Source organism: Marasmius oreades, chromosome 1 (assembly GCF_018924745.1).
Source record: "Marasmius oreades isolate 03SP1 chromosome 1, whole genome shotgun sequence".
In the NCBI taxonomy this organism is placed as follows: Eukaryota; Fungi; Basidiomycota; class Agaricomycetes; order Agaricales; family Marasmiaceae; genus Marasmius; species Marasmius oreades.
The window spans coordinates 2,101,594-2,129,279 of NC_057323.1; the positions used below are offsets into that span (position 1 = coordinate 2,101,594).

General features: G+C 48.0%; 10 protein-coding genes across 12 annotated transcripts; 6 read left to right on the forward strand and 4 right to left on the reverse strand.

Moving 5' to 3' along the window:
• The first annotated feature begins 5,389 nt into the window (after window positions 1-5,389).
• On the forward strand, window positions 5,390-6,314 carry E1B28_000645 (uncharacterized protein). Its single transcript, XM_043146500.1, has 5 exons — window positions 5,390-5,650; window positions 5,710-5,803; window positions 5,868-5,999; window positions 6,051-6,100; window positions 6,151-6,314. The coding sequence occupies exons 2-5, from the start codon at window positions 5,723-5,725 to the stop codon at window positions 6,254-6,256; spliced, it is 369 nt and encodes a 122-aa protein (XP_043015203.1). The 5' UTR covers window positions 5,390-5,650; window positions 5,710-5,722; the 3' UTR covers window positions 6,257-6,314.
• CPR2 (Peptidyl-prolyl cis-trans isomerase B) lies at window positions 6,315-8,037 on the reverse strand. Of its 3 annotated transcripts, XM_043146503.1 has the most exons (14): window positions 7,877-8,031; window positions 7,802-7,824; window positions 7,633-7,751; window positions 7,558-7,577; window positions 7,482-7,507; window positions 7,397-7,431; window positions 7,279-7,340; window positions 7,218-7,228; window positions 7,124-7,165; window positions 7,020-7,068; window positions 6,900-6,964; window positions 6,812-6,844; window positions 6,476-6,732; window positions 6,315-6,400 (listed from the first exon to the last, which is right to left on the reverse strand). In XM_043146503.1, the coding sequence occupies exons 1-14, from the start codon at window positions 8,019-8,021 to the stop codon at window positions 6,391-6,393; spliced, it is 897 nt and encodes a 298-aa protein (XP_043015206.1). In that variant the 5' UTR covers window positions 8,022-8,031; the 3' UTR covers window positions 6,315-6,390. The 3 variants fall into 3 exon arrangements, with proteins under 3 accessions (XP_043015206.1, XP_043015204.1, XP_043015205.1); XM_043146501.1 differs by having other exon boundaries at window positions 6,476-6,844; window positions 7,877-8,037; XM_043146502.1 differs by having other exon boundaries at window positions 6,315-6,732.
• A 73-nt stretch (window positions 8,038-8,110) lies between these two features.
• On the forward strand, window positions 8,111-10,516 carry E1B28_000647 (uncharacterized protein; the record flags this gene model as incomplete). The annotated part of the gene is made up of 3 exons (XM_043146504.1): window positions 8,111-8,205; window positions 8,251-10,087; window positions 10,139-10,516. 3 exons carry the CDS (start codon window positions 8,111-8,113, stop codon window positions 10,514-10,516), a joined length of 2,310 nt encoding a protein of 769 aa, XP_043015207.1.
• A 136-nt stretch (window positions 10,517-10,652) lies between these two features.
• On the forward strand, window positions 10,653-12,528 carry E1B28_000648 (uncharacterized protein; the record flags this gene model as incomplete). The annotated part of the gene is made up of 5 exons (XM_043146505.1): window positions 10,653-10,730; window positions 10,783-11,789; window positions 11,848-11,893; window positions 11,952-12,283; window positions 12,351-12,528. 5 exons carry the CDS (start codon window positions 10,653-10,655, stop codon window positions 12,526-12,528), a joined length of 1,641 nt encoding a protein of 546 aa, XP_043015208.1.
• Window positions 12,529-12,643: 115 nt separating this feature from the next.
• Window positions 12,644-13,491, reverse strand: E1B28_000649 (uncharacterized protein; the record flags this gene model as incomplete). The annotated part of the gene is made up of 3 exons (XM_043146506.1): window positions 13,302-13,491; window positions 13,173-13,234; window positions 12,644-13,108 (listed from the first exon to the last, which is right to left on the reverse strand). The coding sequence occupies exons 1-3, from the start codon at window positions 13,399-13,401 to the stop codon at window positions 12,644-12,646; spliced, it is 627 nt and encodes a 208-aa protein (XP_043015209.1). The 5' UTR covers window positions 13,402-13,491.
• An 817-nt stretch (window positions 13,492-14,308) lies between these two features.
• E1B28_000650 (uncharacterized protein) lies at window positions 14,309-17,524 on the reverse strand (the record flags this gene model as incomplete). The annotated part of the gene is made up of 7 exons (XM_043146507.1): window positions 14,309-14,898; window positions 14,953-15,753; window positions 15,808-15,996; window positions 16,044-16,447; window positions 16,507-16,617; window positions 16,668-17,293; window positions 17,345-17,524. The coding sequence occupies 7 exons, from the start codon at window positions 17,522-17,524 to the stop codon at window positions 14,480-14,482; spliced, it is 2,730 nt and encodes a 909-aa protein (XP_043015210.1). The 3' UTR covers window positions 14,309-14,479.
• Window positions 17,525-17,749: 225 nt separating this feature from the next.
• E1B28_000651 (uncharacterized protein) lies at window positions 17,750-19,635 on the forward strand. Its single transcript, XM_043146508.1, has 5 exons — window positions 17,750-18,126; window positions 18,191-18,507; window positions 18,580-18,682; window positions 18,758-18,800; window positions 18,866-19,635. Exons 1-5 carry the CDS (start codon window positions 17,834-17,836, stop codon window positions 19,454-19,456), a joined length of 1,347 nt encoding a protein of 448 aa, XP_043015211.1. The 5' UTR covers window positions 17,750-17,833; the 3' UTR covers window positions 19,457-19,635.
• Window positions 19,636-20,877: 1,242 nt separating this feature from the next.
• Window positions 20,878-23,081, reverse strand: E1B28_000652 (uncharacterized protein). Its single transcript, XM_043146509.1, has 7 exons — window positions 22,905-23,081; window positions 22,807-22,847; window positions 22,211-22,752; window positions 22,000-22,145; window positions 21,926-21,946; window positions 21,090-21,865; window positions 20,878-21,034 (listed from the first exon to the last, which is right to left on the reverse strand). The coding sequence occupies exons 1-6, from the start codon at window positions 23,000-23,002 to the stop codon at window positions 21,823-21,825; spliced, it is 891 nt and encodes a 296-aa protein (XP_043015212.1). The 5' UTR covers window positions 23,003-23,081; the 3' UTR covers window positions 20,878-21,034; window positions 21,090-21,822.
• On the forward strand, window positions 23,067-23,645 carry E1B28_000653 (uncharacterized protein). Its single transcript, XM_043146510.1, has 2 exons — window positions 23,067-23,270; window positions 23,319-23,645. Exons 1-2 carry the CDS (start codon window positions 23,085-23,087, stop codon window positions 23,430-23,432), a joined length of 300 nt encoding a protein of 99 aa, XP_043015213.1. The 5' UTR covers window positions 23,067-23,084; the 3' UTR covers window positions 23,433-23,645.
• E1B28_000654 (uncharacterized protein) lies at window positions 23,645-27,547 on the forward strand (the record flags this gene model as incomplete). Its single annotated transcript, XM_043146511.1, has 9 exons — window positions 23,645-23,940; window positions 23,997-24,567; window positions 24,620-24,816; window positions 24,868-25,021; window positions 25,083-25,342; window positions 25,395-25,637; window positions 25,725-25,984; window positions 26,044-26,177; window positions 26,231-27,547. The coding sequence occupies 9 exons, from the start codon at window positions 23,645-23,647 to the stop codon at window positions 27,545-27,547; spliced, it is 3,432 nt and encodes a 1,143-aa protein (XP_043015214.1).
• Between the last annotated feature and the right edge of the window lie 139 nt (window positions 27,548-27,686).

A 27,686-nucleotide genomic window follows, 5' to 3' on the forward strand; every position in this document is an offset into this window, starting at 1 on the left:
TGCCGAAGGAGGAGGTAAGGCGGATAGCGCGCCTGCCTGGTTTAAGGCATTGCCGAAAGAGAAGCAGAAAGTTGCGAAGGGTGCTAACGTAGCCGAAAAGGAGGAAAAGTCCGACGGAGTTGCGCTCTTAGCTACTAGTTCTGTGGACTATGCAGCGTCCGAACACCGGATCACGTCGGATTTCCGAAGCGAACATACAGCCAACGCGGCTACCCGCACGGACTCCGATAAAATTATAGATTGTGGAGCAAGCAGCCATTTTACCCCAGATCGCGATAGTATAAGTGATTACATCGAAATTCCTCCGGAGCCTATTACGGCCGCCGACGGACGATCTTTTAATGCCATTGGCAAAGGGAATATGCAGATTTACTTTCCGATGGGACCCGGGAAAAGTCCGACGAAAGTTACGTTGAAGAACATCTATTATTGTCCACAAATGGTCTACACTCTTATTTCTGTCAGCAGCATGGACCGAGCCGGATGCAAACTTACAATCCACAACAGTACATGCATTATTCAAACGTCCGATGGAAAAATCGTCGGCCGAATTCCCCGGATCCGAAATCTCTATCGTATCACAGATCATCATGCTCACGCTGCCGAATCATCTACTCCGGACATTACTCTAAGTCGTATGGAAGCACATCGGATTCTTGCCCATGTCAACTATGACGACATTGACTACATGATCAAACACGAAATGATCACTGGAATCCGAATTGATCCGAAGTCACCTCGAGAATTTTGCGAAGACTGTGTCAAAGCGAAAATTACTCGGAGGCCATTTCCGAAGGAAAGCGAAGAAGAATCGTTCCAACCAGTTGTTGGCGGAAAAGTCACGGCCGATGTTTGGGGACCCGCACCCGTTAAATCCTTAGGTGGTCACAATTACTTCATTGCTTTCCACGACAAACACACTCGGCAATCGCGGGTACACTTCATGAAGCATAAATCGGAAGCTCTGCAGAAGTACAAGGAGTATGAGGCATGGATGATGACTCAACGGAATCAACCTATCCAAATTTTCGGAGCGGACCGAGGCGGAGAATTTTTGTCTACAGAATTTGACAACTATCTTGCGTCTAGAGGAACCATTCGTCATTTGACAGCCCACGATTCGCCGCAATCCAATGGCAGATCCGAACGGATTAACCGGACAACACTGGACATGGCTCGCGCACTGTTGATACGTGCCAAGTTATCCCGGAACTTGTGGGCCGAAGCAATTAACCATGCTTTTTGGGTTAAAGATCGACTTCGTCATAGAGGACTGAAGAATGATCAAACTCCGCTGGAAGCCGGAACCGGATGAAAACCGGACATTGCAAAAGTACCAGAATGGGGACGGAAAGTGTGGGTGAAGGACTTAGAAGCCGGAAAGCTAGACTCAAGGGCAAAGGAAGGCAGGTTTGTTGGTTACGACCAAGCAACCAAAGGGTACAGAATTTACTGGCCTGAAAAGCGGAAAGTTTCGGTCGAACAGGATGTAGTCTTCAACAAAGACGAACAATTCGAACCTGGAACTGCTCACATTGAGGGGGAGACAGACTTACCTGATTTTCCAACCTCTAGGAATTTTTCCGAGTCCAATCCGAGCATTTCCGGTACGCCACAAGTCCCCGCCGCTATTCCACCACCATTGCCACAAATCCCGGACGATCCGCCACCACCAACACCGCCGAGAACTCCGGAACCCGAACCGGAACAGCCTCCGGAAGCTCCGGAACCCGAAATAAATCGCCGTCCGGTAAGAACAACAGCTGCGAAACCTGGACCCGGTGGTTGGAGAATGATGAACAACATGAACATGAAGGCTCATCATATCAAACCCCGAAAGAACGCCGCGTTCGCCGGATTTGTAGACGAGGAGGAAAGATTAGAACCAGGGGGAGTCCTGTTCAATCTAGAGGAATTAATTGCGGAAGCGATGGTCGCCGTAGAAGACGAACCAAGTGTAGAGGAAGCATTGACCGGACCCGAAGCGGAACTCTGGAGACCGGCTTTTCAAGCCGAATACGATCAGATCGAAAAGATGGAAACCTGGGATCTAGTAGAGTTACCCAAAGGTGTCAATCTTGTCGGATCTAGATGCGTCCTCCGGAGAAAACGGGATTCCGAAGGAAAAGTTGCCAAGTACAAGGTGAGAGCAGTTGCAAAGGGTTTTACGCAGAAATTTGGCGTAGACTACACGGATACGTTCGCTCCGACGGTGCGTCCGGCGACGATCCGTACACTACTTGCAGTCGCCACAAGTCTCGGAGCCGAAATTGACCACGGAGATGTCAAAAACGCCTATCTCTATGGTACACTGCCACCGGACCAGAAAATCTACATGGAACTTCCTCCGTACTACTCCGAATTTAAATCCATTCCAACCCACCTTCACGGAAAGCGAATAGTATGCCGACTTAAGAAATCCTTATACGGTACAAAGCAGGGAGCACACGAGTGGACCCGAGCGAAGGAGGAGAAAATTTGCGGAACCATGCACTACACCAAATGTAATGCGGATGAAGCCGTTTACTACAAATTTGATGGTACAGTTTGGAGCATTATAGCCAGCGCTACGGATGACTTTGTTTTCATCGCGGACTCCAAAGAAACTAATGCACTTGCAAAGAAACAAGTCGGCGAGCACTTTGAACTCGTTGACCTTGGTGCATTTAATTGGTTTCTAGGAATGAGCTCATCCCGGAACCGAGAAACCCGAAAAATCTATCTGGACCAACATGCGTACATTGACCAAATTGTAACGCGTATGGACCTTCAGGACGCTCGGACCGCAGATACTCCGATGGAACCCGGAATTGACCTTAGTCTCGAATCCCCTGCCATATCACCGCATCCGTTAAACTCCGACGAAAAATCCCTTTATCGTGAAGCAATTGGCTCACTGATGTATGCAAGTATCATGACTCGCCCAGATATCACGTTCGCCGTTAATACCCTTTCTCAATTTCTTGAATCTCCCCGAACAACTCACCTAAACGCCGTTAAACGTGTATTCCGTTATTTGAAAGGAACTCGGGACGTTAAGCTCGAACTCGGAGGAGACAAATTATACCTGTCCGGATACTCGGATGCCGATTGGGCATCACACACACACCGCCATTCTATCTCAGGATTCGCATTTTTTATCGGATCCGGAGCGGTCTCCTGGAGTACGAAAAAGCAACCTATCGTTACGCTTTCCAGCACGGAATCCGAATACGTCGCGTTAACTCACGCCGGTAATGCGACTTAGTTGACTATGCTACAAGGTTCTTTTTGCACTTTAAAACAGTGCTACGGAGCGATATTTATCGTATTAAGAACTAGAGTGAGCCCGAATTGCTAGTTAAAGCTAGTGCCGCTAGTAGGATGTGCCGTAGGCGCAGCTAGACCAGTTAGAGAGAGCCGTAGATCGTGTCAGAAAACTGTATGACCGTTCGAAACCTGTAGAACACTATGAGCAGAGGACTTAAGCGGTAATCCACCGAGTTCTACTCTCTACATTCTACTATGCACTGGCATATCAAGGGATTGTACTATTAGAAGACTTGTAGTCTTCACAGAACCGTTCGTAGCAGAACTTAACAAAGTCAAAAGACCTTCATACTAGGAGTACCTACTTCTACGGGGGATTTAGTTGACAAGAAATCGGACATTGGACCACACAGACTAGGAGAAATTTGATATGACCGTAGATCGAGTCCCGATCTGAGGAAAAGACAAAAAGACATGATACAGATCCCAGATCACAGATAGAGTACCCAGGAACCAGGCAGGAATGAACAACGGATCTTGGAGTCCACACTGTTCATGTGCTAGGGCGATTCGGAACTCTGGATCCATATGCTGGAACTACTTGGACACACAAAGTCCATATGATTTGATAACGTCGAAATACAGGATAAGGTCCGTAGGCAGGAAATACCATATGGTACGCCTATGTAGGTCCATTCTACATGCTGAAACAAGAATGAAGAACGGTCCAGATTGGTCCAAAACATATGATTCGAATACGGAAAAGCTCCGTAGACAAGATTCTGCACATGTAGCAGTCCCTAGCGATAAGACTCCGCATGGATTCGTAGCTACAGTGCATTATTTTTAGAGATAAAACAAGTAGAGATAGGATTACAAAGCTAGCATAGAAGTAGTATAAAAGCAGCTCATGTATCCGTAGATAAAAGAGTACTACCCGTGCGTAGGAAAGTCCTGAGTGGGTTGCCCGTGAGTAACTGCTCTTGACACCAATAGAGAGATTTGCCCTGTCTTTGTGCAGTGAAACGATAAGATTTGATTTGAACTATACGAGACCGTCGAGGTCAAAAACTAGAGAACTATCCGTCCGTAGGCCGCCGAGGTCTTGATTACTGTTTCGTGATCCGTCGAGGGTCTTAGCGTTCGTGTCCGCCGAGGACTTAGTTTTCGTGTCCGTCGAGGGCAATAGTCTCCAATCGTTCGAATTAGTCTTACCGTAGACGAAATTCATAGTCCCACTTAGTCCACTGGACAATAAACAGAGCCCCTACAAACCCTAGAGTCCCCGTAGCTGTGGTGTTTTACACTTGCAGTTACACATTGATTTCATAAGAACTTCATATGATATTGAGACGGTGATCTTGTGCGTAACCTTTGCCAAGCAGTCCACCCTTGCAATCTTTCCTGGTGTGTAGAGTTATTGATAGACTTTACACGGAGGTTTACTAGTTTTTGGGTTGATTTGGTGTTGGTGCTACTCCCGTAGCTCTGATATTAGGTTGACTCTTGAGTGGTATTCTTCGCCCATTACCGGCAAAGAAGCAATTTGGCTCAACAAGTTGTTATCCGAGCTAAGACCGATTTTACCGAACGCCGACAGCGGATCCAACGCAATGGACTTATACTGCGATAATCAAGGTGCTATTCGTTTATCAAAGGACTCTACATTTCATGCACGCACAAAGCACATAGACGTTCATTTCCACTGGATCCGTCAAACAGTTTCACAAGGACAAATTTCTTTATCTTATGTTCCGACCAACTTAATGATTGCAGATACATTTACAAAGTCCCTGTCTCGGGCTAAATTCGTACGCTTCGCATCCATGCTCGGACTTACTTTTGATTAGTGTTCATCTTGAGGGGGAGTGTTGTATATCAAAATAAACACGTGGTATTAATCTCCGTTAGTCTATATAGTTACTGAATACGTACAACCACACCTCAGTGTCTAACCGTCACTGAGGTGTAAGTCGTCTTCTCTTCTTTTCCTATATTCAGAAGTACTCATCTTATCTTCTATAGTATACTCTCTTTAGGTACTATATCTTAATACAAGTGTCTAACCGTCACTGAGGTTATACTCTCTTTAGCCACTCTCTCGCACTCCGGAGCTCCGACGGACTCCGACGTTTCTCCGTTCTTACACTCTATTCAACACTGCGCATCACAGGCCTACGGTATTGCACTTCTGTATTCCTCCATAAGTACTTTGTTCCTGACTGCCCCGATTCATAGGCGCCTCTTGCGGACGTTGTTTTCGTCTGACCCTCCTTAACTCGGTCACAGCTGTGCCAACATTTTATCCAGCCGTTCAGAAGTCTGTAATAATCAAAGTCACAGACCTCTGTCCTCTATCCACAACAGGATGGTGCAACGGAACCGAGAACGGGAACAACAAGTGCGTTCATATCCTCATCCCTTATGCTCTCGTACGTTCTCAATGTATTCGTTTGCAAGAGCTGGCCACAATATGAATTTCGACCTATCGTACCCCTCCGCGTCCATTCATTCGGATTTCTTTCCTTCCAATGTTTCTTTTTACGGCTATGCGGTACGTCAGGACCATCATCGGTCTATCGGATACCATTCTAACAGTTTTCCCGCATTATATGTAGGACTTTGGCGTATGGAACGTCAGCTACGAGAGCGTTTCTTGTTCTGACTGGGCTGGCTTTCAGGATGCTGGTGCCTTGGGCAGCACACCCGAGCTGGGTCCCGAAAGTGCTTGCTGCCCTGCCAACCCTACCGTAAGTTATAATTACAACTGTAGAGTTTTTGCTGAAAGATGTCTTCCTCAGGGATCCCCGAACGATACCTGTCCTTCTTATTCCGACCGAAATGGCATTGCGTGAGTTCCTTCTAGGCGAGTTGCTTGCAGTCGAACTGAAGGAATTTCAGCCCAAATACCAAGACGAGTTCCACTCCAGCGATAATTATACCCCGGCCCGTTATTCTCTCCAGTGCTTTGATTATTGTCGGATCTATATCATTATCCTTTGTGTAATATACACTTGTAACTGCTATAGCTCGTACAACGGACGTAAATGCATTATATATGCCATCGTCGGTGTAAGACTGGTTAAGTACTGATTAAGGAGCATAAGTGTATCGTCGGCGAATATGGAGTACAATGTCAGCTCAGGACATCCTAACAAGACATCCATTAGACGGCTCTCTGGAGGATTCACAACGTATTGAGAAACGTATCGGATAACGGCCCTACTTTTCGACGTCATCCATGTCCACTCTTCTATAGTAACCTCTTCTGGCCACGACTTCCCGGACTTTTCGAAATCCACCAAAGTAAGCAAAAGCTGCGCCAACGGCACCGATGAAAATGAGTCCAAAAAAGACTTTGCTGAAAAAGTATGACTCCGCTTCATTGGGCACCATCGTAGCATCGCTGGAAGAGACAGCAGAAGTAGAAGCAGCGGAATCGGTTGAGGAAGATTGGGATTGAGATGATGTAACTATCTCGTCCTGTTCACAGGTAGACCAGTTTATTGGTACGGGATTTTACTTCACAGAAGGTAAATTAAAGCTCAGCGTGGATAGGTACCTGGTTGCCATTTTCGTCAACATCCAATTCAAGCTGTGGAATCTTTGTTCAGTCATTACATTCCAGTAGTATGATCAATTGAACAGACCTCTCCACAGTCAGCAATGACGACGTCCTCCACGGGGCGGTCACTGGCGCCTTTTGGCACGTTTTCTGGAAGTATCACGGTGTTGAGTACAACGATGATGTTGTCTACAAGTCAACTCACCAATAGCAGTCACGATGTCCATTCCATCAAGAATTTTGCCAAACACGACCTGTGATGTAGCAATTGAGCCAGCCAGCATCGACAAAGTAGAGGTGTGCACTGACGTGTTTTCCATCCAACCAGCTAGTGACGACGGTGGTTATGAACTGAGAAGGACTTTGAGCAATCCCTTCAGAAGATTGGCGATGTATTACTCACAAATTGAGAACCTTTGTAAAGATTAGTTCGACCGTTCCCGCCCACAGAGAAGACGACTCACCGTTGGTGTCTTTCCCAGCGTTGGCCATTGACAACATACCGGGTGCGGTGTGGCGAAGTTTGCTTAACATGAAAGTGCTGTCAGCAAGTGATCCCACACTTCAGAATAATGTTCTCACAAGTTCTCATCAGCGAAACGATCGCCGTAGATAGACTGCATTGTTGTCGTCAAAAAAGGTTACGAGTAATGACAGAGTTCCATACCTTGCCTCCGGTTCCATCACCTCTAGCTATGTAGGATTCAGTGTACTGAAGATCGAGGTTAACCACCGAGACATACTAAAGTCACCACCCTGAATCCTGAATGATTTGGTAGTCAGAAGGACGGCCAATCCAAAACAGAATATGGACATACATGAAGTCCTTGATGACACGGTGGAATTTGGAACCCTTGTAGCCAAAGCCCAACTCCGTGCCATCCTTCTTCTTGCCGGTAGTGAGAGCACGGAAGTTCTCGGCGGTTTTTGGGACAGTCTGTATATAACGCCATGAGATTCATATCAAATGACGAGAAAAATACAGACTCCTCCATAGAGACCTAGCGTAACTGAGATAAAATACTCAGTTGCGAGAGGGAGTGTGTTATAAAGGGAACTTACTCCTTCCGAGGTCCTTGTCGCCGTGCTTGATGTCGAAATAGAGCTTGTTTGTGATCTTTGGACCCTTTGCAGCATCGACTGGCTGAGCGATGAAGAAAGAGGCAAGGGTGACAACAAGGAAAACGAGTGAGATACGACGAAACATGGTGAGAGTGGTAAAGAAAGGAGACGTGGCAAAACCCTTCAAATATGCACATTTGATTTCCCAATTTGGTAACAGTACTTTTTTTTGCCATGGACGATGGACTCGTGCTCAACCTAACAAACGACGATTTACCGGCAACGTCTAAACGTGGGTCCTCTTCAAAGGGAGGAAGATGGACAGATAGGTAGATTACACCCCAAAGTTTTTTATTTTGTTCTTATCCCCATAGGTTAAAGGCGAAAAGGGTGGAAAAGAGGAAGTGTCGGCCAAGTCAAGTTGAGCCTCCTGCCAAACGTGCTCGCCTCGAATTCGACCATGGTACGACTGAAGCAAAAGTTCAACACACACATTCCCAAGTCGTCTCATCACTCTTCTCTTACAATCCCAAGATTGAAGCACCTAAGAAGCACCCTCCGACCAAAAAACTATCTATTCCGAGTAATGCACCCCTTACAGACGCGTCTACTTTCTCCGGATTGGGATTAAACCCTCTATTATGTGCACATCTTTCGACCAAGATGGGTATCGCTAAACCGACCTCGATCCAACGTGCTGCATTACCTCCCATTCTCTCAACTTCACCCGAATTCACCGAACGGGACATCTTTATACAATCCCAAACAGGTTCAGGAAAAACACTGTCTTTCCTTCTGCCTATACTTCACGATCTTCTACCCTTTGGTTCGCTTTCATACATCGATAGGAAGATCGGGACACTGGCGATCATAATTGCACCAACGCGAGAGCTTGCCACCCAAATATCGGAAGTTCTGGAAGCTTTGCTGAAACTCCGTCTTCGTGGGGAGGACGAGTTTGCCGATGACGAGACTGTCTCACGGAACACGCGTTGGCTCGTTTCAGGATTATTGATAGGTGGTGCTACAAAGACTCACGAAAAGGCACGCCTACGGAAAGGTCTGCCAATTGTAGTATCTACGCCCGGACGTCTTTTAGATCACTTGCAAAACACCAGTGCATTTAACGTAGCCAAGTGTCGATGGTTAGTCCTTGACGAGGCTGATCGCTTAATGGAACTTGGTTTTGAAGAGACCCTTCAGGGGATTCTCAAGGGGTTGGACGGTCACCGTAAACTAGCTCTGCAGGCCCAGAAGGAAGGCATTGGGAAAGACGTTGGCGGATGGGATTGGGAACGCCGGAGAAGGACAATTCTCTGTTCTGCAACAATACGAGAAGACGTGCAGAAATTGGCTGGCACCACCCTCACGGACCCTCTGATGATAAAAGCAGCCGCTCCAGAACCTGACTCTATCACCCCCACACTGTCCAATCCGTCTGCAAGGCCCAACTTCGTCCCACCTTCCCAACTCACTCAGAATTATATGATCGTTCCGCTCAAGTTGAGATTAGTGGTCCTGATTGCTCTTCTGCGGCATCTAATTGCGAAATGTAAGGATCAAACTGGAAAATTTATCGTCTTCGTCAGCTGTACCGATGCTGTCGACTTCCTTTGGGCTCTTCTGGGAGGATCTTCAATGAGCGGAGAGGAGGATTCCGGTGGCGGCGAATCATCAGAGAAAGAAGACTCTGACGAGGATACAGCTGGAACCAAGGCCACTCCAATCTCAGTCAAATGTTCACTCCTCCCCAATACTTCTGTCTATAGACTGCATGGTTCATTGAACACACAGACTCGCCTTGCTTCTATACGAGGATTTTCTGGTAATCCCAAGAATGGGCCTCAATTTTCTATTCTCCTCTGCACTTCAGTTGCTTCCCGTGGTCTGGATTTACCCCTTGTTCGTGGGGTAATTCAATACGATTTACCGACAGAAGGAGGCGCCACCGAGTATGTGCACCGAGTTGGTCGAACAGCAAGAGCCGGAAAAGGCGGTGAAGCCTGGAATATTGTCGCACCTAGTGAAGCCGATTGGGTTCAATGGGTGGAAGGGAAAATGCAGGCGCAAATTGACGGGAAAGATTCGATAAACTTAAGGGGCACTGCTGCAGAGGAAATGCTCAGAATGGGATTCGCTGGGAAAGAATACGAGGAGCGTGCTACACAAGTACAGCTTTCATTCGAGAGATGGGTATTGCGCAGCAAAGAGGTAAGAGAGGCTACATCGTTTCACCGCGTCATTGACTCCATCTGGATCCAGAATCATGGACTAGCCCGTAAGGCCTTTCTTTCGCACATGAGGGCCTATTCGACACATCCATCCGACGAGAAGCACATGTTCCATATTCGACACCTTCACATCGGACATTTAGCAAAGTCCTTTGCTTTACGCGAAGCTCCCAAAGCAGTCACTAGTGCATCTGGAAAACACAAACTGAAAGATAACTCCACGAAAAAGATAAAGCACTCAGGAGAAACAAAGGAGGCTGGCTCGGGTGATGCTGAGAAACGGATGCGTGCTATGGTGCGCTCTCAAGGTCGACAGTCGAAGAAAGGTGGCGTCATGGAACGTTCAGGCACATCTGAGTTCCAGATTGCAGGAGGGTACGATCTGGAAAAACTTGTTACATCTCGATAGCTTTTTGTCATTGTAGTCGTATAACGTCAGCCTTATTCTGTCCAACAATTGACGACGCGTCGACGTCTCGTGATGGGAAACTAGAATCATGTAACTTAATGGTAACCTGACTCGTTCGTCTCAAGTGCCAGCGCAAATGTCCCCTCCAACTCCTGCACCAGATGTGGTAAATACTCCTCCAGTAATAACTCTCGGTGGCACGTATACGATTCAGGTTTGCTTTTCCTTCCCTCTCTTCTCCTTTACTGACCGTCTTTCTGTTCAAGGCGGTTTCTGTAGGATGCAAAGTCTATATTACCCGCCTAGGCCCCAACGGGGTGAAGGAGGAAAGATTGGCCGAAATTTTGTCGATTCGTGACAAGCCCGTTAACCCTTACAGTCGTCGTACTATACCCAAGGAAGAAGAGGCAGAGAAGAAACTCGAAGAAAAACTTGAATTCTTTGTGCACTGGGACCAATTCAACAAGCGCCTGGACGAGTGGGTCTCTGGGGACCGCGTGGTACTTAGCCGTGACCTCGAGTGGCCTCGTCCCAAAGCTCCCGCTACCACTAAAAAGGCCGGCACTCCGAAAGCACCTGCAAAAGTTCCAGCCAAGGTTCCTCGGTCGAAGAGCTTGCTAAAGAAAGCCACAACCAATGCAGCACTTACTCCTATCGACAATGCCCCTTCTCCTTCCCCGTCTTTGCTTCCTTCTCTCAAGCGGAAAGTACCTCACGATGAACAAGAATTGCGCGACGAAGAAATGGAGGATTTGGATGCAGATGCCGACGCCGATGCTGACGCCGATGCAGATGGTGATGCAGATGGTGACATGGATGTAGATGGTGAAGGCGACTCAGAAACATTCGAACTCAGCATCACGGACGTTCTCCCCGAATCTTCTGAGCCTCCGCCTGTTTCGGCCTTTAGCAAGGACCAGGAGATCGAGAAACTGAGGACGTCTGGCTCCATGACACAGTCGATATCCGAAATCACTCGCGTAAAGAATCTGAACCGAATTCAAATAGGAAAACATGAAGTCGAAACTTGGTATTTTAGTCCGTACCCAAAGGAATATGCCCACCTCCCCATCCTGTACATATGCGAATTCTGCTTGTCGTTCTTTCCTTCCGCGATGATGTTTTCTCGCCATCGACAACGATGTACTATGTTGCACCCTCCTGGAAATGAAATATATCGACACGAGGATTTGTCGTTCTTTGAAATCGATGGGAAACGCCAATTGACGTGGTGCAGAAACTTGAGCTTGTTATCCAAGTGTTTTCTTGACCAGTGAGTCCTCCCTTGCCTTAAACGCGGCCCGTACCATCTTCTGACCAGCTTTGTTCAGTAAAACGTTGTACTACGATGTGACGCCTTTCTTATATTATGTCCTGGTACGTATGAATTTTTCTCTTCTCTAAATGACTTGGGTTTGGACGCTGGAAATTATAGGTTCAACGAGATTCAGCCGGGTGTCACATCATTGGATATTTCTCCAAAGAGAAAGAGTCTGCGGAAAACTACAATGTCGCTTGCATTATGACCCTTCCTCAACATCAGCGTCATGGCTACGGAAAGCTCCTAATCGAATTCTCCTATGAGCTTAGTAGAAAGGAGGGCAAGCTGGGCAGTCCAGAAAAGCCACTCAGTGATCTGGGTTTGTTGGGATATCGGGCGTACTGGAGTGAAATTATCGTGGATCTTTTGCTAGAGTCCGAAGGGGAGATTAGCATCGACGAAATAGCACAGAAGACATCTATCACGCACAGCGATGTCATGAACACGTATGTTTTATTATCCTCCCTCGTTTTCTCCCCTTTGGTACAATGCCATTGATATGGAAATAAACAGGTGTTCTACATTGCAGTTATTCAAACATTACAAGGGTCAGCATCTTATCGTTCTCAATAACGCAGTGCTGGAGCGTCATGAGAAGATAAGGAAGAAGAATCGACGCCGGATTCATTCCGAGAACTTAAGGTGGAAACCTCCTGTATTTACCAGGGACCAGTTGAGATTTGGATGGTAGTGAAGACTTTGTAGTTTTATGTAATAACAATTGTACAAGTAGAGTAAAGGTCGTCTAGTGGAACGACGCGATGTAGACATATGTATTTCTTGATCGCCTTCCAGCAGAAAGATCACTATTTCGATTCCCCTCGCTTGCGCCTCCTAAAGTGAATACCATCTTCGAGCTGATCTTGCGGCACCTGATATACCGGTGACATCTGGAGATCTGGTGGCAACTGCTGTCGACTCAGAGTAGGTGAAGGCGGCTGTGAAGGAGCAGGTGAAAACACGTCAAAGCCCGATAACTTGAGGTTATTTCCTTCGGACGTGAAATATTCTGGAGGTGATGCGTCTGGACTGGTTGCTTCTGGAGCAGCCAGTGACGACTGGCTGCTGGCGAGAGCTAAACTTTGGGGGGTTCCCCCACCTCCAACCAGGACAGTCGTTGACGATGCAATCATCGTGTCATCAGTTTTTGGAGAGTCTACGCGGATACTTGGAGGTGGGTGCATAGTATGGAGGGTCTTCCTATCGCTGGTCGAGGCCTTGACATCGTCAACAATCCCAAGCGTTCTGGCGATCACATAGGATGAAACGTCCTGACGAAAGAGATTCGCTGATTAAATGACACTCTATGCGCGGGTATATATTTATTGCAGTCACCAGTAAGCTCAAGACGAGGATAGGGAGAATGAGAACGAGTGCAAGGATCCGGAAGACAGAAGCTGAGAAAGGAGAAAGAAGTTCCAGGTCATGAGGGCAAATAACAAAGAAAAAAGAAAAAAGACCTACCGACTCTCGCGACGTTAGATTCGGGGTGATAGTTCCACAGATAATCGACGTAGTAAGACCAGAGGAGACGAGGAAAAGATGTGCTTGTGACATTTGCCATGGTCGTTTTTTTCACGAGAACAGTATCGAACCGGGCCGGAAACAGAAACTCGAAAAGCCGTTTGACTTCCCACTACCACCATGGCAAATGAGCTCGTGAGGGGCCAGGCGATCCCAGGATTCGTCGAGTGAGATCTCTTGCTAGTCAGTGGGGCAAGCTGCTTACTGAGAACTTCTACTCAACCTGCATCAAAAAAAGATCATCGCCAAAACAACCGTTCTACCTACAGATCCAAACCTCAGCTGACTGGACCGAGGCCGCAGACACCCTGTAAGTTAGGAACCTTTTTTTCTTTTCAATACAAGCATGCGTGTGTCAAAACAGCTCTAAATAGGCAATACGGGGAACAAATTCTCCCTACTTCTCCTTTTTTTCTATTGCTTTGCTTCGCTATCAACCAGAACATATCAATGGTCCCTTTTCTGCGTTTACTTGGTCAGCTTTATAGGTTCCGTACGGCAGCGGGGAGGCGAAATGACGCCATCATTTAATGTTGTGCAGGGAGAAGCCTGTGGAGCGAATCCTTGCTGTCTGTGCTGTATTTGAGCTGTGTAGATGTCATTTTCCCTCTCAACTGACTATTTTTGCGACAGTGTTTAATCCAGGTTTGACTCGCAACGCGTGGTATTGGGACCTAGAATGTTTGTTTTGTTTTTTCTTCAGTGGAGATGGATCGGCGACAAAGTGTTACTATTTATTCGCCCTCAAAAGTTTAACCGTTCCCCGCGCCACGGCATATGGGAGCCACGCGAAGGGCAAGCAGAGAATTCTGACGGGAGGTGAACCGGATCCATTAGTATTAAATATCTCACGCACAACAGGTGGAGGCTAAAGCTGTTGTCGAGTCGGGCTCAAACGCGCTAAGAATGGCCAAAAAGCTCCGAACGCAGGTCAGAAACCGGAAGTTGCGAAAAACATCCGATTCCACAAAGTCCACAGTATACTATGAGTACAAGTCAACCAAAAAGGGCAGGGAGGGGGAGGAAGGAAAGAACATCCAGACACGAAAGAGAACAGAGCACGACATGTGGAGCCATGTAAACGAAAGAAAAGCAAAGCATAAGAGTGAAAGAATGCGCTAAGGATACATAACATTTGATGGAAAGACAATGCCGTCAGGTCTGACGAGTACGATAGGTCTTCGCTTCACAATCTGAGTTTCCGTAGGTGGCAGACATCCCAAAACCTCTGTACATCTCACTTCCACGAACGGTGAGGGATCAGAGCCAAAGAAGACCGTGACAGGATCGGTCTTGGAGAAGTTTTCCCCGTAAACAGTCAGCATTTTGGATGCGTGAGGATTGGGTTTCGCGAGGACCGCCCTTGAGGACGCACAATTGGATTTGGGCGCCTCGGCTGCACGATCTGGGGGTAGGTATTTTACAACGCCAGGGAAGGGTGTCACAGGCTTTGAGGGTATCGGGAACGACCCTGTTTGAGGGGCGTGCTGATTATCGTAAAGTACCGGTGGTACATAGAAATTATACCGAACTTGGTCTGGTGTGATGGAGGTCAATTCATTGAAACAACGTAAAAAGAAAAGGTCTTCACCTGTGCCGACTATGGTCCAGACACTCGTTTCGCCAATGTCCACTTGCCAGAGGGCGCCAGAGGAGGCTCCAGAATCGCTGGAGGAACCTCTGCGGCCGGATGTTACGGAGCCCGCTGAACTTGGTCTGCGACGTCCTTTAGGGACAGTCTTGCCAACGCCACCAGCGCTAGAAGTCGACCGCTTCTTTCTGACCCTGCCACCATCGTTGCTGAGGAATTCAGATGTCGGAGAGTCCGGTCCATCCAGACCAAAGTATTCATTATTGCTTGACACGGGGGTGGAGGAGACAGGCGAGCTAGGCATGCCGGGGGACCCTGACCCATGACTACCACCCATGTTCCATTGCCGACCGTCGACTGGGCGATAGGTATTGACTTTTTCACCCATACATGACAGGAATGCACCAGTGATACCTGGAGTACCAAGTTCAGGTAAACCCTTGTTACCATCGTAAACTTCGAATGCGACTTTGTGCAATTGCGAGACAGGGTCACCGCAGACTTCACCTGGGGAGCAATAGTGGTCAGCGACACCTTTTGCGCCTTCCTGTAGACCCCCACCGACGACAGTGGTTTGGTGGTCCACTTTACGGATAATAAGGACCGGACTGACAACACCAGAGGTGAGGCACTGGAGAACTACGGTTTGGTTGTAGTAAATGGGTATAGGTGAGCCATTATTGGTAAAAGATATCGCGTTGGGAGGGGGAGACGGGTAATCAGGTTGGGGTGGTGGTGGCGGGGCTGCATCGAGGCCGCCAGCGGGTTTGTTGACGTCAACGATGTACATGACGAACGGATCTGCAGAAGAAATTAAGATCGAGAGCTTTGTCACAACAGCAGGAGTATACTAACCCCAACTAGCGGTGCGAGCAATAAATGAAGGAGTGGTCGCCCTTGCTCGTTGATCCAGACCCATAAGGGGCGCACCATCAGAACCCTTGAACGAGGAACCCGATCCAGAGACGCAGAGGTATTTGGTCGACACGGTTTGCGACCGAAGGCGGTGGAATAAAGAGATGGTGGAGCCATGATTGATGCAAACTAAAACAAAAGGTTAGAGTGCTCAAGAAGAAGTAGAATTGACTTACGCTCTAGGTTCTTTGCGCTCTGCCTCTTTTTACTTGGTTTTGATATGACTTTGATTGGACGACTTGGGAAAACGCCAATGACTCGTTCGGGTTCATCATCAGAGCCAGCGGCACTGATTTTGACTAAAGCCTCGACTTTCTTCTTCTTCTCGTCAACGTCCGAAATAAACAACTGCTTGCCGACGCAACGGCCGATATAGGTAGTTCCAGTAGGGGGGTCGGTGATATCAAACGACTTTCCTGATGAACTTGTCCAATCGATGGAACCTTCCTGCGGCGCGGGTTCTCCTGATATGGAAATAATGACATGTGGAGGACAAAGTTTTGGGTCCTCGCCCCGACGAACCACATCGGCCCACCAGGAGTTACCAACCATAATGGCTGTCGGCGGCGGACATAAAAACCTATTTGAGATGAATTGTTAGACAAAAGCTACCATGGTTACGGTGATGGTGAACAATACCGTTTTTCTGTGCCGTAAGATTTTTGAGCGACCTTGCTTGACATTACAATCACAGTTCTTTCGCCAAATGCGAGGCGATTGGGGGTACGAACGTATTGGTCCAAGAAAGGACTTTCAACAAATTGAGAAATGATGATTTCGAGCAGGACAAGGATACTCACCGAATGAAGGTTTGAAGATCGTTTGAGGCTCCCATTATGGAGGAGTTGCGCAGACCAACGCGAGCGAGCTCTTCGTCTGCCATACGAAGAGATAGATCGTTATGGGGGCTTGGGAGGTAAGAGGACATGGCATCGAAGGCGGAACCTTCTTGGCGGTAGGGATGATTGGGATTCGACGGCATGGCACGCAGCAAGTCGGGGTTTTGAGAGGACGACATGGCTACATTGGAGTTGACGGAATGACCTGGTTGAAAACGGCCAAGACGCTCAGTATACTGCTGCAGCGCATTCGGGGAGAAGGAAAGGCCGTTGGCGACGCCACCCATGGCAAAGTCCTCCTGGATCTCTGAGGGAGGGAAGGACGATGGATCCCCAAAACGCGTATGAGAGAAATCCTTGTTGTTGAAGGGAGGGGGGATGGGGTCATTGGGGGTGAGTGGCGAGACTTTGCCACTGGAGTAGGTGTTCATCATGTCGTAGGGAACGCCGGCGGGGGGGAAAGAGGAAACGGAGTCTGAGAAGGACGTAGGAGAGTACATGGGGGTATCGCTGTTGAGAGGGTATTGGGAAGGGTTGGAATCATTTCTGAAGCGAGAGGGAGGGATTGCGGATTGAAAAAGGTGCTCCTGGGAGAAGTGATGAGCACGGGGGCGTGGAGACGGTAGGAAGAGACTTACCTCGAAGGAGTGGTCGATGTCAGAGGACTGGTATAGGCGGTGGTGGTAGTCCATGGGCAACTTTGGGAAGGGGGGACGCTGGGTGAGGAGGTCGGTAAGAGCCCAGCGGCTGGCCGGTGTGGGGATCTCTATGTGGTTTGATCGGACACGTTCGGGTGTTACCGATGCCCAGTTGGCCATAACAAACGAACAAATGGCCAGTTTCTTTATATACATTCCCCAAGACCCCCGATTGGCTGTTCTCACCCTGCGTCCCTGCTGACATTGAATATTTATTATTATATGATAATATTATACTGACTTTTTCGAATCAATCAACGGTTGTTGCGGCCAATCCCGCGGCTTTCCTCCCCTGTTACGTCGTCCCCGAAATGCCGATGTCACAGCAGATCCTGTCCCCGATCCGTCCAAGCAGTCGACGTACCACGTGACGTAGCATCGACCGAGCAGGCAGCCCACGACGACGACGGCGAGCTGTCTTTCTCTTTCATGTCAGTTGAATCCCATCGTCTCAACCATCCTCGTCCCCGTCATCCGCCTCCTCCTCTTCGCTTGGAGCCCTCCTCCGTCAGAACTTCGTCCTCCTTTACGCCTCAGTCCCCCACTCTCCTCTATGACCTTCCCTCAGCAACCTCTCTGTCTCCTCCCAATAGTCCTTCTCCTCCTCCCACTTCTCCCGGTAGATCTAGAAGAAATGGACATCGCACTCCACCCCTCGGCGGGCGAAATCGCTCGCAGACTCGCAGTGATTTAGAAAAGTTTTCAGAGTATTGTCGGCTCTGGTAAGTCTTTGTTTAAACATTCACATCACCGCACAGTCTCTGATCGTGATTTTTTTTATTTTAGGTACTTTCATCAGGATGAAGAAGCAGGTCGACTAATGACACAGACAATGGCAAACCTTCCTCCGTCTCAGAGAGCTCCCTTCTCGCGTCTACAATCCTCTATGCGGTCAACATATCATCGTTCGGTTAACGTCAGGCGAACAGCAGAGTTTAATGCTCATTTGAGTGCCACCCAACCTGGCGCTTCTCTAACTCCTCACGCTAGATTAGATATCAACGGCCCGGCTGCGAAGAAAGAGCGGTATGAACGGTTCGAGCGTTTTTTGAGGAGCTGGTGTACCATGGGTATGCCCGGACCTCAACCTTTTTTCCAATCCCGTGAGTCGCCTCTTTTTTCCTTTGTGTCGTCATCGCTAATTTCAGTAAATCTATCTTACTGCGTTCTTTTAGTTTGGGCTATCATGCGGTTACAGGTGCTTCCAGAAAATGTTGGGGGAGCGGGCAGAAACCGAATTGAATGGCAATTCGACGACGCAGTATTCAAAGAGGCAGCGTGAGTACGATCTTCGAACAAAATATGGCTCTGGACTTGCATCAAACTGATATATACATTTTTTATCCCTGTTAGGGGAAAAGACTTTATGCTGGAAGCCATCGACGTCCTCAAAGGGGTGAGTTCCTTCCCATGGCACCTTACACTCAAAAAAGTTGCGTTGCTCATCTTCATTGGACAAAGGTCCTCGGGTTCGAGGAAATTCCTTTTTCGAGGAGAATTTCTACTCTGACTGGTGGGGACCCGTATCCGGATCTTCATTCCATCCATTCGCGCTCCACCTCGCAACCTCTCCTCAAGGGGGAACACGCAACAACGGTTATACATTCCAAACGGGCACGCGCCCCAAGTGACCCGTTCATTGATAGACCCGCGCATTCACGTCCTTTGGGAAGCCCACATCCCCCCATGTTGATTTCCGCCACGTCCGATTCATCAGACGAGCCGTTGACATCTATTCAGGAAGTGGCCACGTTTGATGATGAAGAAGAGGAATACTTGCGTATATGGACGACCCCTCTGGATATAATAAATTCCGAATATATATCCCTCATTAAATTGTTTCCTCCCCACGTCACTAGGAGGCCTTTACCTTACTTCCCGACCACCCCACCATCACGACCTCTTGACATTGAAGAAGGAGACGACGACGATCAACAACAACTACGTATAGGTACTGGAACCATCAAGATAAGTCGTAAACAACGTAGTGATGGTTGGCAAGGCGGGTGGTGGTCCCGATTTCTTATGTGGTGGAGGGGAATATTTTGCTAGTTCCCAGTGTTAATCTTTCCAGCTATCTCCTCGCAGTGTAAGTTGTGTTGCGACTGCGATCAGACTACGCAACCACCACTTATATCATTTGATCTCGCATCTGTATTTGCTGCTTTGCATAGATTCAGTGCCTGTTTGAATAAATCGGGGTGCTCATTAGTGCAGCACACAGTCTCGGGTTTCTTGTCTACTCTGTTTTGCCCAGTACAGTGGGACTGCTATTTCCAGTATCCTGGTCACTGAATCCATGGATTCGGTGCTCCAGTGGTTCTAGAAACCTTTGAGGATAAGGACGGGCTCCTCCCTCCCTCTTGCTTGCTGTGCATCATCGGCGGACTGGTGAGTGTCCTATGAGTACCTCCGAGGAAATATGATCTTTACTTTCGACCAGAAGACGAGCTTCAGAGGCAGTAGACAGTAAATCACACGCGCTTTTGTGCGTCACTTGTATCGGTGGCGTGTTAAACGTGGCGAGCCTACAATACGATTTCGAGCACGTTGATTGGACTAGAAATTCGCTCATTAGACTCGACCAATCGCAAAGAACGTCCAGTCCTCTTCTTTTTTTCAACTATGAGAAACTGGAACTATCGCGTGCTGATGGGCGCTCGCCCGGTATGAAGGATTTGAATGAAAAATGGAAAAAAAAAAAAAAGAGTTCAAGTTTCTCCTTTCACGAAAGAACGGTTTTCCACGGATTCGGGTTCTTTTGGTCGTGAAAAAGGTGGGAGTTTGAGAAAAACAAGTACTTTAGAGGCAATCGGAAGGCTTCTTACGGAGATCAGCGAAAGTCACTACCTCCGCTTTATAGGGAAACCCATCCACGGTACTTTTTTTTTTCACGTTTGACTAAGGACACGGGAAAAATAAGCAGGTGGTTTTTAGTTCCGTCTCGGTACCGACGGTAACATTTTACATTAGGTTCGGGTTTCATTTCTCAATTACTTCTTCAATTGCCATGCGAGAGAGAAATAGAGTATCGTCCGACTATCGGACAAGGAACCTTTGTGAGTGGGAAGTTTGGAGAGTCGAGGGAATGGCATTTCTTGATGTTCCAACGCCACAGAGAGCGTCGACCCGGTCAACTTGGCAAGATTACCTTTCCAAAGTCTCGGAAATCGAGTAACGACAATCGTCGAGAGTCCCAACGACGTCCGCAGGATTTTGGGAGATCGAGCGCAGCCGTAAATCAGAGGAAGGTGTATCGAATCCAAGTGCGGTATAACCTCAAGCAGTAAGCAGAGAGCAGGCACAGTAGAACTCTCTAACAGGGAGGTTGTGTGGCCAAATCGGATTTTTGGGGTCCGAGACAACGACGGTACCGTCAATGTCTCGCGTCTCGAAAGAATCTCCCACTGGCAACACGGTTATGACCGCAAGAATAATTACCCCTCATCTCTCAATTCCATTGCTCCACGGATCGCGCCATTCTCCTAGTCTCGTGTGAGCTCAGTATCTTGAAGGAAGAAGGAAATGGACCCTCAATTTCTCTCCATTTCACTACGGATATGTTGAAGATCATTTACCAAAAAGGCTGGTGTTCCATACCCTTTCCTTCCCGGTACCTCATTTGCACGGCTATGGGAATTCAGTATCACGATAGAGTATCTACATCAAAAGGTAGAAGACATACGGGCAGTCGGAATGAAAAGTAACCGTGGTCGATATTGGAGAATCCGAATAGGCCATTTTGGTACACAAGAGAGTGGGTAGCGGAAGCCCATCTGGCAGCCTCAGCCGTTCACGATTTTCAACGTTTCGACGCGTTGTACTCCTCCCATATTACTTCGATAGCTCTGGGACCAAGGTCTGCCGTCAAGGTCCACCTCGGATCTTGCAGATTGCGCAAGAAGGTAGGGACACGGGTGCCGGTAGTTGGAGGCAATCGTTCGAGTACCTGAATATTGTTTCCTTCTTCAATGCCAGTCATGAAGTCGCATGGATAGTTAATTTTTATCGCACCCGCGGTCGAAGGTCCTTGGAGTATCATTGCGAAATGACAGATGTTAAACAGATAGCGGCTTTTTCGACTTCCCATGTTCAGAAAAAAAAAGGAAGCACCATCATCGCAAGACCGTGTGTGCAAGCGGTGGCCAACGGAGATACCGGGAGTACGCGTGAAGTGGTAACCTTCCTCTCGATAACAAGCCGGTGATTGGTTCGAGACGATGAGTATGAATCCGAAAAGTTGTTGTGGCGGACAGGTCATGATGGTACGATAACTGCAGTTTCCCCGCCATTCGCGAGTGATAAGGCGAAGGCGAAATATACGATAAGGATTTAGCTAGGTAGGCAGGCACAAAAATAGGACCAAGATTAACAAAATACATTTGACAAGCGAATTAGCAACAATCGTTTGCACCTGATCATTGCCGCTCCTCGCGTAGTGCATTAATCTGTCCTTCGAGGCTGTAAGTAAGATTTATGCGATGTGAGTTGCTCTTCCTGGTAGGAGGGGGAGTTGCGTACATTTCGATTTTCGCCTCCAAACTGCCAGAAGTGGACTCATCAATATAAGCACGTATCTTGAGGAAAGAACCTACCGTGCGTTTTTTAATACTTCCGCAACGTATTTCTGCTCGATTACCTTGGCAAATGAAAGTTGTTCATCAGTTGTGAGAATGATTTTGTCGGCGGGAGAAGTGTTTGATAGACATTGAGTTGGGATGGTTGAGTGGCTTGATTCCGCCTATATTATGATGTCATAATGAGGGCCAATGTGATTCGCGGAAGAATTCAGGAAAGACGACGCACAAGCTCGAATATTAGTTTCTCATCCTGAAGAGGATTGAGAGACCGCGCTTTCCCCTTAGCCCGCGTCTCAGATCTAAATAGGAGCAACTGTTGGCTAGGCGGAGTTCTGAGGCCAGTAACAGGGGCAAAAGGATCCTCCTCTTGACTTAACAACCGATCGAATTCATCTTCGGGCTGCGTTTCCTTTGCTCCTTGAGCCCGGTTTTCAGGTTTGGATGGAGTGGATTCCAAAGATATCTGTGAAGAAGCGGCTGATTGTTTGTCCTGAGAAAGGCCTACAATTATGTTTTGCATGCATCTCTGTTTCTGTTGCGGTGTTCTAGATGGGGTGGCAAGTTGTTTCTGCTGGGAGCCTCCTGGATATCGTTCAAGCACCTTTTGGGCTTCAAAAGGCATTTGGTCGTTGACGGAAGGTTTAGGGCGCTTGGACGGAGTGCTCTGTGCTTCAGAGTCTTCGGAATTACGCCTCTTAAGCGAAGTCTCGGTTTGACTTGAAGTGGCTGGGGTGCTTTGGTGCTTAAGCTGAACTTCATCTGCCCAGCCTGTGAGAAGGTTATGATACTACGCCTCAAAGTTGAACAATTACAATTACTCACACCATAGAGCACAACGTTTGGTACGACATATATAGAACTTTCTGTGATCAAGGAGGGATGAGCACCAGAATAGACACATCAGAACGAGATAACAAAACCGATTGGGATTCTTTGATGTTTTACTTGTGAGGCCGGCTACTGGCTCACCGCACGGACAGAGGACAACGCCGTCAGAGCCCACTGTAACAGGGTACATCGTGGTTAATGAGAAAGAGATGGAGCCTGCAATAAGCAGGACAAATTGACATAATTTCCAACCCTCTCTCGATCTCTGTCCCATGATTTCCGTTCATACCAAGAGAATAGCTTCCAGCGACCCTTCAATTCCGGTGTTCGCCCTGCAAATAACGCGGCTGGTTGACTCATACATGCTCTGGGTAGGGTTGACGGGTGACGACGTGTCCAGAGCTGCGGCTCGAGGACACCTGTGCAAAGACTGGATATGTGCAATGCCTCCCCAAAGTGTAAGTATAAACAGTAACCTCTATTTGCCTGATGTTGACTGTGAATAGGTCAGCGCCCCTACAGTCGCAACAAGCATATTTCGAACTAAGAACGGGGATGTGGCATTATCGATGGCGCAACGTCTAGGTAAAAGTGACTTTTATTCCAGAAAAGATAAATGATATAAACCATGAATGGGCTGCAGCGAAACGACTTGGGAAGCAAATATTCCTGTCTTTAGATGTCGGTGAACAAGATGTGAAAGGAATTGTGGCGATTGAAAAGGGAATATTGAATGAACTGACGAGAGAGTAGTACTGTACATATTGAATCCAAGCAGTGTACAAACCTTCGCTGTTTGTTATTGCTGTAACGACGACCGTCACCGCCCGCCATGTCAGATTCTGCCGACACTGAGCTCCCTCGTTGGGCACCATCGTATACTACAGTTCCTTTTCCTTCTCTATCATCATCGTCGGCCACAGCACCATATCTAGCTCGTAGCGCGTCTTTCTCAACAGCCGCTCGTCGTCATCGTCAGCAACCAGCAGACCTCGAGGCATCTCACTCCATGCAACAGTCATCGCAGAACTCGTTCTATTCGCCTAGTGTGGCATACCATTCCCCATCGATGGCCCCAAATAGTCTTTCTTCACCAGCTTCAGCATCGGCAGATCCATATTCTGATATGTGATACCCTTCTCTTTTCATCTCCAAGGAATTTGTCCTAATTATCACCTCTCTAGCTCAAGGTCTGGTCGTTCACCCCTTCGTGGTCCACCTGCATCCAATTCCGGTTCACTTCTTGACCCTTACTCGCCCCAGCATTCGTCTCAATACTCGCCAACAGCAAACACTGCCTATCCTTATGCGGCAGCTTCTGATCAACGACCACATCCACCTCCACAATCGAACTATTCCACCCATAGTCGATCGCATTCACAAGTCAAAAACGAGCCCATGTCCCCTCCAGTCAATCCGTCCTACTCACCTCAGACACCACTACATCCTGGTTCAGTCTATTCTCCAGCATCTTATGGGATGGACACAAGTAGTCCCGGCCTACCACAACCACCAAGTCATCTGACACCTCATGCAGCAAGAAAAAACTCGGTCTCTCAACCTCCAACCCCATTATCATACATGAATCAGAGTTCCTCAGCGTATTATTCTCAGGAGCAAAACATGCAAGTCGACCCACCACAACGACGTCGGGCGTCTGGTTTCCGACGAGTACGTGATGCACGCGATATCCAACCACGTCTGGATGCTCCATCAACGGATCGAAGGATGGGCAGCGACGGACATTATATCTCGGTGCGTCATTACCCGCTACTGCTTCAAATTTGCGTTTACCTTGTCGCCTAAGCCTTTGCAACAAGTCACCGTTAACCTTGTCGACACATACCACATCTGCAATCCACAATTTAGATACGAGTCCACCCACAACCCAAGACGTGTTTTAACCAAACCAAGCAAACCTGCTCACAACGAAGGATACGACAATGATGACTACGACTATATTTTGTATGTCAATGACTGGTTAGGGACAGAGGAGGGCCACAAGTGCGTTACTATTTGTACAATTCGTCACCCTATGCCCTCATCATCTTCCAGGTATCTTATTCTGGATATCCTTGGTCAAGGTACCTTCGGCCAAGTGGTCAAGTGCCAGAATATGAAAACACACGAGATTGTGGCAGTCAAAGTCGTCAAGAACAAGCCTGCGTACTTCAACCAGAGTATGATGGAAGTCACCATTCTAGAGCTGGTGCGCATCGCGTCCATCGCGTTGAGCACTTGATTGCTGACTGTCTGCCCTTTCTGGACAGCTCAATAAGCAATGCGATCCCAATGACGAACATCACATACTAAGACTTCGTGATTCGTTCATTCATCGGAACCACCTGTGTCTTGTCTTCGAGCTTCTATCTTCAAACCTATACGAGTTGATCAAGCAAAACCAATTTCAAGGTCTGAGTACGCAGTTGGTGAAGGTGTTCATGGCACAGCTGTTAGATGCCATGACTGTTCTCAAGGACGCCCGTCTTATCCATTGCGATTTGAAGCCAGAGAACATTCTGCTAAAAACGTTTGTGTTGCCTGTCACTGAACTCCAAATTCACAACTAAAAATCCATTTAGGCTCCAGTCACCTCAAATCAAAGTAATCGACTTTGGTTCAGCGTGTCACGAACGACAGACTGTGTATACATATATTCAGTCCAGATTTTATCGTTCCCCAGAAGTCCTCCTAGGGCTCTCATACTCCGCCGCCATTGATATGTGGTCTCTCGGCTGCATTGCTGTCGAGTTATTCCTAGGGCTTCCGCTCTTCCCTGGAACCAGCGAATATAACCAGCTGACTCGGATAATAGAGATGCTCGGGTACGTCGTCACGCTTAGCTCTAACACTATTCTAATGCATTCTCTATTTTTGGGACTTTCTTTATTGCTAATACTTGCGAATTGCAGAAACCCTCCGAACAGCATGCTGAATATCGGCAAGCAGACGGCGCAATTCTTTGATTCGTACGAAACCTACAACCCTCATACAAATCAGACCGAAAAAAAATATCGGTTGAAGTCCATTGAACAATATTCCCGTGAGCATGGTACCAATGAGCAACCGGGGAAACAGTACTTCAAGGCCACCTCGTTACCTGAAATTGTCAATACTGCACCCATGCCTCAATCGAAGACACCCTCAAGAGCTGCACATGAACTAGAAAAAGGTATGGAATCTATTCTATTTTCTGTTGAGGAAAGTTAACGTATTAATTCTCGTGGGCAGAAATGAACAATAGAGCATCATTTATCGACTTCTGTCAAGGTTTACTGGACTTAAATCCTGTCACGCGGTGGACACCACAGCAGGCCAGATTACATCCATTTATCACCGGAGGAAAATTCTTAAAACCCTTTGTGGTGTGTATCCCTCATTTGCTTCAAAGTTATTCTTGGCTAATTTGTAAATGCAGCCCGATACCCTCACGCAGGGTCAACAAGCTGCCGCTGCCACCTCCACCAGCTCTCCCAATCCCAAGCAGCCTTTCGGGGGGCTCCTACCCTCTCAGCCGAAGGGCACCAGGGCATACCAAGATGCAGCATCTTACGATCAACATCTGAGGCAGCATCAAGCCTATACCGCACAAGCTCAAAGTCAAGCTGCGAACACCTTCCGTAACCCGTACCTCAATCAAGCCCAACAGCAACAGCCACAGCCACCGCAACAGCCATCTCAACCGCCGGTGTCGACGTACTCGGGTCAATCAGAACAACCTCACTCATTCCCTCAACCCCAACCTTACGGAGGGGGAACTCAGCCATCCAGCACAGCGCATAACAGGCTTCCACATCAAAACTCATCGGGGCATCTCAACACCAGCGCTTCAGTCGGAAGTTACTCAAACCATCCGCCCCTAAATTCTTCCGTGAATCCCAACGTACCGTCAACATCCTACTACCCCAATCAGCGTAACCGTGCCAACACCATAAACCAAATGGATGCAGTCCCGCCGGCTCTTGCACGTTTGCAACACATGAACCAAGACGTTATTGCAGGCAGAAACGCTTTGACTCCAGTATTGAATCGAGACGATGCGATGAAGGAATGGGAAAGAAGGCAGTCCGGGAAGGCGACGGCTTCTCAGCCATACCCTCAGTTAGAGTATCTCCAGCAGCAAGCAGAACTTGCAGCTGTATCCGGTTTGTCGAGTTGGGGAAGTACAGGGTCCTCGAGATACCCTCCTCCCTCCAAACTATCTCACTCGTACAACGCAAATTCCATGGAAGAGGATACCAGTCGACGTGACGCTGTCATGTCGAATGTCCGGTCTGCTGCCCGCGGGGATGGGAATGGAGCTGCTATGTACGGCTCTGGTGAGGTAATATCCAATCCTCCGCAAGCATACAACAGCAGCTCCACTTCGGGGAATAGGTATGCCATGACCTACACTCAACCGCCTCAGCAGCAACAACAAGCATCACCGAGTGTCTTTGACTCTGATAGAAGAACGAACACAGGAAATATGTATGTTCCTATGCAACCGGATTCCTACCAATCGTACTCCAATGTCACGCCGTCGTCCGCAGCTGCCGTTGCTGCTCGGCACATAGCACCTGCAACGCAAGCTATCCCACCATCGTTCTATGGCGCTGGGGTAGTTTCACCAGGACAAGCATTGCCTCAGAGCCAGCATCGAAACCCGTTTTCATTAAACGAGTCTTCACCGCAGATGTCCAACGCAAAAGATGGTAGGAGGGATAGTAATGGAATGGAAAATTGGCCAAGATGAACTGATATACGAGAACGGATCCTAGCTCACATCATGCACCGTGATTTCCAATAGCCAGATCTTCCTTCAATTGTTTCAATTCCTTTTCCAACACGACACTGATATCCTGCTCTGAGAGTAAGTTTGTTCTCGCATATAT

Excerpts from the sequence above, each read along its gene's own strand:
- E1B28_000645 (XM_043146500.1), top strand. The coding sequence starts at position 5,723 with ATGAATTTCGACCTATCGTACCCCTCCGCGTCCATTCATTCGGATTTC. Across the intron at positions 5,804-5,867 it reads TTTCTTTTTACGGCTATGCG|GACTTTGGCGTATGGAACGT; the intron begins GTACGTCAGGAC and ends CATTATATGTAG. Across the intron at positions 6,000-6,050 it reads GCTGCCCTGCCAACCCTACC|GGATCCCCGAACGATACCTG; the intron begins GTAAGTTATAAT and ends TGTCTTCCTCAG.
- CPR2 (XM_043146503.1), bottom strand. The coding sequence starts at position 8,021 with ATGTTTCGTCGTATCTCACTCGTTTTCCTTGTTGTCACCCTTGCCTCT. Across the intron at positions 7,752-7,801 it reads CGCTAGGTCTCTATGGAGGA|ACTGTCCCAAAAACCGCCGA; the intron begins GTCTGTATTTTT and ends CGTTATATACAG. Across the intron at positions 6,733-6,811 it reads TTGACGAAAATGGCAACCAG|GACGAGATAGTTACATCATC; the intron begins GTACCTATCCAC and ends ACCTGTGAACAG.
- E1B28_000651 (XM_043146508.1), top strand. The coding sequence starts at position 17,834 with ATGTCAGTTGAATCCCATCGTCTCAACCATCCTCGTCCCCGTCATCCG. Across the intron at positions 18,508-18,579 it reads TCAACCTTTTTTCCAATCCC|TTTGGGCTATCATGCGGTTA; the intron begins GTGAGTCGCCTC and ends GCGTTCTTTTAG. Across the intron at positions 18,801-18,865 it reads CCATCGACGTCCTCAAAGGG|GTCCTCGGGTTCGAGGAAAT; the intron begins GTGAGTTCCTTC and ends CATTGGACAAAG.
- E1B28_000652 (XM_043146509.1), bottom strand. The coding sequence starts at position 23,002 with ATGTACCCTGTTACAGTGGGCTCTGACGGCGTTGTCCTCTGTCCGTGC. Across the intron at positions 22,848-22,904 it reads ACATCAAAGAATCCCAATCG|AAAGTTCTATATATGTCGTA; the intron begins GTTTTGTTATCT and ends CCTTGATCACAG. Across the intron at positions 21,866-21,925 it reads TTGGAGGCGAAAATCGAAAT|CCTCGAAGGACAGATTAATG; the intron begins GTACGCAACTCC and ends TCTTACTTACAG.
- E1B28_000653 (XM_043146510.1), top strand. The coding sequence starts at position 23,085 with ATGATTTCCGTTCATACCAAGAGAATAGCTTCCAGCGACCCTTCAATT. Across the intron at positions 23,271-23,318 it reads GTGCAATGCCTCCCCAAAGT|GTCAGCGCCCCTACAGTCGC; the intron begins GTAAGTATAAAC and ends GACTGTGAATAG.